The 9,661-nt window shown below is 53.8% G+C and overlaps 2 protein-coding genes across 2 annotated transcripts in view; both read left to right on the plus strand.

The window, feature by feature from the left end:
• Positions 1-1,803: 1,803 nt before the first annotated feature.
• On the plus strand, positions 1,804-7,829 carry RPS5 (ribosomal protein S5). The gene is made up of 6 exons (XM_029926444.1): positions 1,804-1,906; positions 2,677-2,785; positions 5,647-5,856; positions 6,016-6,144; positions 7,528-7,626; positions 7,708-7,829. Exons 2-6 carry the CDS (start codon positions 2,678-2,680, stop codon positions 7,774-7,776), a joined length of 615 nt encoding a protein of 204 aa, XP_029782304.1. The 5' UTR covers positions 1,804-1,906; position 2,677; the 3' UTR covers positions 7,777-7,829.
• Positions 7,830-9,309: 1,480 nt separating this feature from the next.
• The window catches only part of RNF225 (ring finger protein 225), a 677-nt gene continuing 325 nt past the window's right edge, over positions 9,310-9,661 (plus strand). The window contains exon 1 of the mRNA XM_029924431.1: positions 9,310-9,659. Within this exon, the coding sequence (XP_029780291.1) occupies positions 9,310-9,659 (350 nt within the window). The remainder of the gene's footprint in view (positions 9,660-9,661) is intronic.

The raw sequence follows: 9,661 nt of genomic DNA on the forward strand, positions 1-9,661 counted from the left end.
TCCTACTCTCCAATGCACAGCAGGTCACTCATTCAAGGCCTATATAGATGTCCATTATCAAGTAGCCACCAGGGGCCTGGGGTATAGGACCCAAACTGGCCGTGTCTGATTCTGTCCTCATTTCTATGCTGAAGGGGGAAACTGAGGTTCAGGGAGTGGTGCCTTCTCAGCTTTTGAGGAGAAAGGGGCAGGGTTGGGAGCCTTCCCCTGGGTCCTGCTGAGTGTTATGGTAACTGGTGCCTCTGCCTCTCGGCACCCCTGCTTTCCTCGTCTAAACCTCCCCCAGAACAAGGCAGGGCTCCCAAGGATCAGAGAGCATTCTGCCAGGACCAGAGAGGAGTTCACATATCTTCCTCATCCCTCACAGATCCCAGTGGGAGGCCCAAGACTCTGTTTGCACATATCAGGGCAGGGCAGGGATAAAGGCTAGAGGCTGCATGGGCTGGGGGCCTTGGTGTCCCCACTACAGCCTGGGATCTAACCCCATGCTTAGGCCACCTTGAGGGTATGTCCTTCTGAACAATGGCATGAGCTGTGACTAATAAGGGCCCAAGGAGGCTCAGAGTCTCTGGTCTAAAACACTCCTGAAATTGGGGCAGGGGCAGAGCCCTTACAATCAGTAAGCAAACAGCTACTGAGCCCATACTATAAGCATGCTCAGAGGGTGAGCAAGTGGGCCACTGGAGATCTATAGGTGAAGGACCGCTTGGGGTAAGTGGCTGGACCCCTGGGGTCTGGCTAAAGCAAACATCCCCGTGGAGGCAGAATCCTCATCAGGAGGTGAGGAGCTCCATGCGGCTCTGGAGACAAACTCTCCCAGACACTGCCCCATTATCCTCGTGCCAGCAGGCTTGGGTGAGCAACCACAGTGTTCCTTCCATCTGGCAAACCAACCAAAACAAGTCCATGTTCCAGTTCAACTCCAGGGCCTTGGTTTAAGAGGCAACAGACAGGCCATGGGGTGTGCAGGGCGAGCACAAGATTTTCGAGGTGGCCACCTGGTCAATAGGTGGGGCTGCAGAGTGGCCAGGGCACCCAGTACCCGTGCCGACCCCCTGCACCCGTCCATTGACCTCGCATCAACACAGGGCCCAGATGCGTCTAAAAGAAGGATTTGTCCCGCTGGGCACAACACCTGACCCCACTCCCAGAGCTCCTCCCCAACCCCTGCCCTCACGCGATGAATAGGTGGCAGGAGCTACAGGGGTCGAAGAGAGATGATGGAGGCACCCTGGCCTGGGGTGAAGAGAGGGCAAGCCGGAAAGGGTCCCCTCTAGGAGACTCAGGCCCGCAGCAATCCCTAGCGTGCGAGCGTGGGGGAGGCCGACCTGGGAGAGGGGCTCCCGCACGCACGTGGGGGCCAGGACCAGCGGAGGGCAATCGTGACCACCGGGCCCACTCTTCCTTCCCGAGCCTGCAGCGCGCGTGCCTGTGAAGCAGCTGTGACCTGGACTAGGCGCGAGAGGGGTACCGAACTGGATGCCCTACTCAAAGCCGCCGGCAGGTGGGGCATGAAGTCCGCGGCCGAACACGTCGAAGAGCGCGAGCCGGGCTTCTGCCCTCATTAGACATGCCGGCCATGGTCTCAGATAGATCTCTGCGCTTGCGCAAGGGCCCCCAGAACGGGCGGGTACTGAATGTTAGAACATCCGCCAGGCACGCTTGCGGGGCCGCTTCTGCAAGTGCGCATGCGCAGGGGATTTACGCGTTCTGTTCAGCCCGGAGGGCGCCTTTACATTCTTGTTCCGGATTGGTCCTTGAACATACCGTGTCTTTGTCCCGGCTGACCCGGAAGTTTTCACCTCAGTTAAAAGCGTCCGCCCGCGACTCGCGGTCTCTTCCTGTCTGTGCCAGGGTAGCGCGTGCTGCACGTTGGGCGACTGTGACTCCTCGGCTGCGCCCTCAGGTGAGGCGGCCATGGGGTCGGGGGTCCGAGGGACGAGTCGGGATCTTTTGGGGGATCCTGACGGATCCTCGAAGCCCGGGACTTCCCTCGGGGGGCCTCTTTACTTTCTCCGGAAAACGTGTTGAGGAAACGCAGAGGCGCCTGGAAGTTACTCTTCCTGGGTGTTCCGCTACTTCCATAACTTTGCCCGGCAGCAGAGCTCGGGAATAGCGGTGTGGCCCCTGCAGTCGTACGTGGAGCTAGGACGTTCCCGTTATTCTTAGATGCACGAAGTACTCTGGCTCCTACACGGTTTTCTTTCCAGTAGCGGCCCCTAACGCGCTCTTGGTGTCGGACATGAGCTGTAGACTTTGCCTTGGTTGTGCACAGAATTCGTGTAGTGATCTTAGTGACAGATAAACGGTTCCACTTTATTGAAGAGGAAGCAGATTCTAAAGCAGCTTGACTTTCCCAGCGTGGCAAAGCTCGTTAATGACCTGGCTGGGATTTGAACTCGAGAGGGTGCAATGTTATGGTATTTGGCATCTCCTGTCCAGATACCGCTTGCGCTGCAGCCGTTGACCCGGGCCTGCCTACTCTTGGCCTCCCGGGGATTTTGGTGAGACACAAATGCTTCTTGCAGACAGCTGAGTGGTTTTTCTTATAAGACTCAGAAAGAGGGACCCAGATGTTTACGGCCTTTCTTGGTTGCACATAACTTGACCAACTTAAAGGGTGTGGGTTAGTGTCAGTGGTGGCTGTGCCTGGGCTGTGACAGTTTCTGTTCCTAGGATGACGGAGTGGGAGACAGCTGCACCTGCAGTGGCAGAGACCCCTGACATCAAGCTCTTTGGGAAATGGAGCACCGATGATGTGCAGATCAATGATATTTCCTTGCAGGTGAGGGGGCCGTGTGGTGGTTGGGCTCCCCAGTTGGGTTTTGGGGCACATGTGGATTCTTTCAGGGGGAGTCCCTTGGAACTTGAAGCTTTAACGTTGAAGACCTTGGGTGCCTGGGTGGCTCCGTTGGTTAAGTGTCCGACTTCGGCTCAGGGTCAGTGAGTACCAGCGCTGTGTCGGGCTCTGTGCTGACCGCTCAGAGCCTGGAGCCTGTTTCAGATTCTGTGTCTCCCTCTCTCTCTGCTCCTCCCCTGCTCATGCTCTGTGTCTCTCTGTCTCTCAAAAATGAATAAATACTAAAAAAAAAAAGAAAGAAAGAAAAGAAAAATGTTTCAGAAAATAAAATTGAAGACCTGCCGGGTAAAGGAGAGCTCCCTGGACCACCACGCCCACCGTGTCCATTTTTCCTTGTGTTCTTTTCATCTGCACAAACGATGGTTTCTTTCTCTGGTCACATCACATCCCCCAGGATTTTTGTGTGGATGTTTTGGTTCTGGTTTTGTTTTGGGTTTTTTGTTTTGTTTTGGATCATTTTTTTTACAGGTGAAAATCTAGTTGTCCCAACACTATTTGGTTTTTGTTCTTAGAGTTTTGTGTGTTTTATTTAGCAAATTTTGGCTATAAGTTGTCTAACTTAAATCTCTTTTACACATCATAATTTTATCTGAATACCACCATATGTTGAAGGAAATGTGTCTTCTGTTGAATGCTTTTGGCATTGTTGAATTCTTTCCCATTGTTCTGTAAATCTGTCCTTAAGCCAGTACCACACTGTCTTGATCGACGTAGTTTTGTAGTTTGTTTTGAAATAAGGAGATCAGTGTGAGTCCTCCCAGTTTATCTTAACCCCTATGCTGTTTTACAGGCCTCATTAGGGCTTTTGTGGGCCCTTCGTTAAAAGGAAATTATATTTTTTTTTAAAAAAGTTGGGGCGCCTGGGTGGCTCAGCCAGTTGAGCATCCAACTTCAGCTCAGGTCACAATTTCACTCTTGAATTTGTGAGTTCAAGCTCCACATTCGGTTCTGTGGTGACAGCTCAGAGCCTGGAGTCTGCTTAGGATTCTGTGTCTCCCTCTCTCTCTGCCCCTGCCCTGCTCGTGTTCTGTCTCACTCTGTGTCTCAAAAATAAATAAATGTAAAAAAAGTGGTTTTTTTTTTTTCAGTTATATTATGTGACTGCATTGGTATAAATACCATTTGGATTGGTTTTTTTTCGTATTTTATTCTTTTTTAATGTTTTGTTTATTTTTGAGACAGAGTATGAGCAGGGGAGGGGCAGAGAGAGGAAGACACAGAATTTGAAGCAGGCTCCAGGCTCTGAGGTGTCAGCATAGAGCCCAATGTGGGGGGCTTGAACCCACGAACTGTGAGATCATAACCTGAGCTGAAGTCAGAAGCTTAACCAACTGAGCCTCCCAGGCGCCCTTCCCTTTTCATTTTAAAAGAAACTGAGACATTTTTTTGTTGTTTCTGAATATGTCATGGGACCTAGGCACTGTGTTTAGTGGAGGATTCAGTCCTGTTTTTCCACCCTGGATGTTTTGTAGTTCTGTTTTTCTTCATTGCTTTGTTCTGCATGCAGTGAGCAGACAGTGAGGGTTTTTGTCTCTGTGGGTCATGTGTGGTAGGTACGTGCTGCCAATGTAAGTGATAGAATGTTCTGGGGTGTGTTTCATAGCGGAACCATGTGTCAGCAGTCCTCTTCACATGCACGTGGTTCTCATCCCAAACCCCTGAACATTTTGGTGTTTTCTAGACATTTTCTTGGGAAATGATGTATGTATATGTAGGAGAGACTGATGAATAATTTCTGGGGCTTTTTGTTTGTTTTCTTAAATGTTCACTTTTTAGAGTGGGGGAGGTGGCAGAGAACGAGGGAGGCACAGAATCCAAAGAAGGCTCCAGATTCTGAGCTGTCAGCACAAAGCCCGACGTGGGGCTCGAACTGGTGAACCACGAGTTCCTGACCTGAGCTGAAGTCAGACTTAACCTACTGACCCACCCAGAAACAGTGGTGCCCACCACCTCTTTTAGGGGATGCTTGGCAACGTCTGCATACATTTTTAGGTGTTGAAACTGAGAAGAGTGTTGCTAGCATACTGGATGTTGCTACACGTCGTGCAGTGCGCGGGGCAGCCCCTGCATACACAAGGAACATTCTGATTTCAAATGTCCATGCTGGGGCACCTGGGTGGCTCAGTCGCTTAAGCCTCCGACTTCGGCTCAGGTCAGATCTCAGGTTCGTGGGTTCGAGCCCGGCATCAGGCTCTGTGCTGACAGCTAGCTCAGAGCCTGGAGCCTGCTTCCGGTTCTGTGTCTCCTTCTCTCTCTGCCCCTCCCCCTCTCTCTGTATCAAAAATAAATAAAACACAAACAATTTTTTTAAAAAAGTTAAAAAAAAGATGTCCATGCTGCAGAGGTTGAGGAACACTTTATTTAATGTTTACTTTTATTTGGGCGGGGAGGGAGGGGAGACACGGCATTCGAAGCGGCTCCGGGCTCCCAGCTGTCATCACCGAGCCAACATCGGGTTCGAACTCACAAACCACCAGATCATGACCTGACCCGAAGTCAGACGTTCAATTGACTGAGTCACCCAGGCACCCCAAGGAGCACTTTAAAATGAGATCATGAGCTGTAATCTTGGTTTTCCATCTGCCTCTCTCCTATTATAAAGGAAGTACTCTTTTTAGTGACTTGGTAAAGTCCTTTGGGGGTTTATTTTTTCGTGACAGACGGGCCTCACAGTCAAGCCCCCGCAGGTGGATGGGGGCTTTACAGAGTGGGTGCTCAGTGTGTCTGGTGCCTGGCCACCCTGCTCCTGACCACGGTCCCTCCGTGCTCTCTCCCTGCTGCCCCAGGATTACATCGCGGTGAAGGAGAAGTATGCCAAGTACCTGCCCCACAGCGCCGGGCGCTACGCGGCCAAGCGCTTCCGCAAAGCGCAGTGCCCCATCGTGGAGCGCCTCACCAACTCCATGATGATGCACGGCCGCAACAACGGCAAGAAGCTCATGACCGTGCGCATTGTCAAGCACGCCTTCGAGATCATCCATCTGCTCACCGGGGAGGTAGGGCTCCGAGGGCTGATGAGGCAGAGCACCCTTAGTGCACCATGAAGCCGACAGCTGCCCCGTGGCATGCATGCCACGGGCTGCCAGGTTTTAGAGGTGAGGACACCAGGGTGGGGATGTCGGTTGGATGTCAGGTTCATGGCTGCTTTCTCTTAGAACCCCCTGCAGGTCCTGGTGAATGCGATTATTAACAGTGGCCCCCGGGAGGACTCAACCCGCATTGGACGAGCCGGGACAGTGAGGCGGCAGGCTGTCGACGTGTCCCCTCTGCGTCGTGTGAATCAGGTGGGCCCGGGGCTTTTGCCACATGTGGATTGACAGGAGCACCACTGGTCCCCAGTGTTGTCCTGCCTGCGTGTTTTACCTGAAGTGTGGCCTTTCCATCCCATTCAGGGCAGGTTCTAGCCTGGCCCCTTCCCCGAGCAACAGTTGCCTGAGACACTGTTTTTCATTTGAGTGTATTTTTTTTCCTTAGTTTTTTTTTTTTTAGCATTTTTATTTATTTTTGAGAGAGACAGATCGTGAGCAGGGGAGCGGCAGAGAGAGATGGACACAGAATCGGAAGCAGGCTCCATCCAGGCTCCGAGCTGTCAGCACAGAGCCCGATGCAGGGCTCGAACCCACGAATGTGAGATCATGACCTGAGCCGAAGTTGGACGCTTAACTGACTGAGCCACCCAGGCACCCCTCTTCAAATATTTAGTTCAATTTTTAAAAATTGGGATTTATTTTATTGAGTATTGACAGTTCCTTATATATTGTGGTTACAAGTCCCGGGAACTGTAAGATCATGACCTGAGCTGAAATTGGATGCTCAACCGACTTAGCCCCGCAGGCGCCCCTGAGGGTGTATTTTTACATACCACATGTGGGTATATATTTTTTCAAACCACTTGAGGATCAATTGCAGGCGCTAAGCTAAACGCTTACCTCTGAACACTTCAGTGCAACAAGGGTATTTGGTCCCGATCAGCAGCGGTAGGATCACCTGATCACCCATTGCTGCACCTGTCCCCAGCATACCTTATAGTTGTCCATTTCTTTTCTTTTTTTAATGTTTATTTTTGAGAGAAAGCGTGCACGAGTGGGGGTGGGGGAGCGCAGAGAGAGATGGAGACACAGAATCCAAAGCAGGTTCCAGGCTCTAAGCTGTAGGCACCCAATGCCCCAATGTGTGTTTATTTTAGAGAGAGCTTGAGCAGGGGAGGGGCAGAGAGAAGGGTACAGAGGGTTTGAAATGGGCTCTGTCCTGACAGCAGAGAGCCCAGTGTGGGGCTTGTACTCGTGAACTGTGAACCCAAGTCAGATGTTTATCCAACTGAGCCACCCAGGTGCCCCTGTAACTATCCATTTTCAGTGCGAGGTCCAGATCAGGAGCACATACTGCATTGCGTTTCCCTGTGGGTCTCAAGTCTCCGGTAATCAGGGGCCCTACTTCAGCCAGCTTTTGTGTCTATGCTTGTTTTGTGGCCGTTCGTCTAATCCCGGATAGGCAGCCTACCACCTGGGCAGCCTGTGGGCTCCTTCTGTGCCTTGACCCAGTGGGACAATGGATGGCAACATGGTAATCGACATTTGTTAGGAGCACAGAGTATTGGAGGACAGTGGTCCTATCTACTTTGGGGGCACCTCCTTCCCCCAGGCTTAACTGACCTCTGTGCTCCCTAGGCCATCTGGCTGCTGTGCACAGGTGCCCGTGAGGCTGCCTTCCGGAACATCAAGACCATTGCCGAGTGCCTAGCGGATGAGCTCATCAATGCAGCCAAGGTGAGTGAGGACACTGGGGTGGGGGCCAGTTCAAGGGAAGGCTCCTCCAACGTTCCAGACTAATCATCCACCTCCTTGCAGGGCTCTTCGAATTCTTACGCTATCAAGAAGAAGGATGAGCTGGAACGTGTGGCCAAGTCCAACCGTTGATCTCCTGGCTGTGGCTCCAATAAACTTGTCTGCCCTCGGGGCAGCCTCACCCACCTGTTCCAGTGTCTGTCCTTGTGGGGCTCTGGGAACTGGAGTGGGGATGGCAGTGTCCTGAAGAGCTGCCCGCATTTCTGGCATGTTTTTTGGTCTGTGGGGACCTGGCATCACCAGGGGAATATTCTGTTCAGGAAGCATCACTGACTCAGAACCATGGCACCCCGGAGTGCGGGCCTGGCCACTTGGAGTGTTTGGTGGAGGTTGGAAGAGATGGGTGGGGTTGTCCTGGCAGAGATGTCACTCAAGTCTGGGGAGGGGCTTGGTGGTTGCCCTTGAGATCTGGGTGGCAGCCCACCATCCGGAGCAGCCTGTTCCCTAGAAGGAGCTCCAGGGAGAGGAATCTAAGGCCACAACTGTTTCCAGCCCCCTGTTTGCTTGTTTGGAAGGTGCTGGCACTGTCCAGTCCACTGTGGTGTCTGCCCACCTTCCACCTTAGGACTGCAGCCTGACCCTAGGCACCCTGTAGAGCCGATGGCACACTGGGTTCCTCTGATTGTACTAGGTGGCTGGGAAGTGGGTTCATGAGGTGTTGAAGGCTTGGTTGCAGGGGTGTTGGGGGGGGGGGGCTGGATTAGTTCCCACCCAAGAGGCCTGGCTGTGCCTGCCCTGTCAGTCTGTGCCATCCGTCATCTGCCGCCCCCAACATCCGGCAAGGTCAGCTTGGTGTTCATCCTGGAGGGACCTGTCTGGGGGGAGGGGCAGGCAGTCGGACAGGTCCTGTGGGTACCTTGGGAACCTGGCATCTGGAGGGAGTGGTACAAAGGCAGCACCCTCCTGCTGGGAGGGGCACCTAGTATGCAGTTGCTGGGTAGGCAGAGGACAGGTCATAACTGGAAGGGACGTTCCAGCCAGAGGGAGGAGGCATCAACAGGTAGGAAGAGCCCCAAAGCCAGCTGGGGTCTGTCATTGTCTGGCTGGGATCCTCTGGCACCTGTTGTGGGCGTCTGATACTGCTCCTTACTGGTGGGCTCCAATCCTGAGGCTTGGGTATCCTCTTCTCTCATCTGCCTCTCCTGGAGTCATGTGGACTCCCCAACATCTGTCTGTCTGTCTAGTTGGGAGGGGGGTAGCAGGGTGGGTGTTGTGGTCTTTGCTCCTCTTGGTGTTGGATCCTCCCCAGGGTTTACCTGGGGTCCTGACTGGTGACTCAGGTCCTCTCCGCTATCCTCTCTCGAGTCTAGCTGAGGATCTGCTGGGGGCCCCTGGGTCCACCCCATCCCAGGGACTGTCTCTGTCCTCTCATCTGTCCTGCCCTCCTCCTTCTGATCCTCTATTTCCTACCTCCGACACAACGTTTCCTCTGCTCCTACCCTGGGAATCGTTTTTCCCATCCTCTCTGCTCCCTGCCTCCGGCTACCCGCTTTGAATGCCCCTGCTCTAAGTTGGGCGATCCCTTGCAGAGTCCAGCCCCAGACCCTCGGTCCTTCCACCGCCTCCTACCCTGGCTGACCGCCTCTCCCTTCAGGTCCCGTCTGGATGCCCTGCCCTCGGCCACCCTGGCTCCGCCGCTCCCGAGCCCCTCAAGGCTCAGGCCCTTGCTCCCCGGTCTCACTGTCTGCGCCCCGCTCCCTGGGCAGGGGGGAGGGTGAAGACGACGGCGGCGAGGAGGAGGAGGAAGGGGACGGGAGCCGGGGCTCAAGCCCCATCCTGTCCCCCGCGTCTCCCGTGGAGTGCCTCATTTGTGTGTCCCCCTTCGACGGCGTATTCAAGCTGCCCAAGCGCCTGGACTGCGGCCACGTCTTCTGTCTCGAGTGCCTGGCTCGCCTGTCCCTCGCCACGGCGGGCGGCGGCGACGCGGTGGCCTGCCCCGTGTGCCGTGCGCCCACGC

Source organism: Suricata suricatta, chromosome 16 (genome assembly GCF_006229205.1).
Source record: "Suricata suricatta isolate VVHF042 chromosome 16, meerkat_22Aug2017_6uvM2_HiC, whole genome shotgun sequence".
NCBI classification, from domain to species: Eukaryota; Metazoa; Chordata; class Mammalia; order Carnivora; family Herpestidae; genus Suricata; species Suricata suricatta.

Excerpts from the sequence above, each read along its gene's own strand:
- RPS5 (XM_029926444.1), top strand. The coding sequence starts at position 2,678 with ATGACGGAGTGGGAGACAGCTGCACCTGCAGTGGCAGAGACCCCTGAC. Across the intron at positions 5,857-6,015 it reads TCCATCTGCTCACCGGGGAG|AACCCCCTGCAGGTCCTGGT; the intron begins GTAGGGCTCCGA and ends GCTTTCTCTTAG. Across the intron at positions 6,145-7,527 it reads CTCTGCGTCGTGTGAATCAG|GCCATCTGGCTGCTGTGCAC; the intron begins GTGGGCCCGGGG and ends TGTGCTCCCTAG.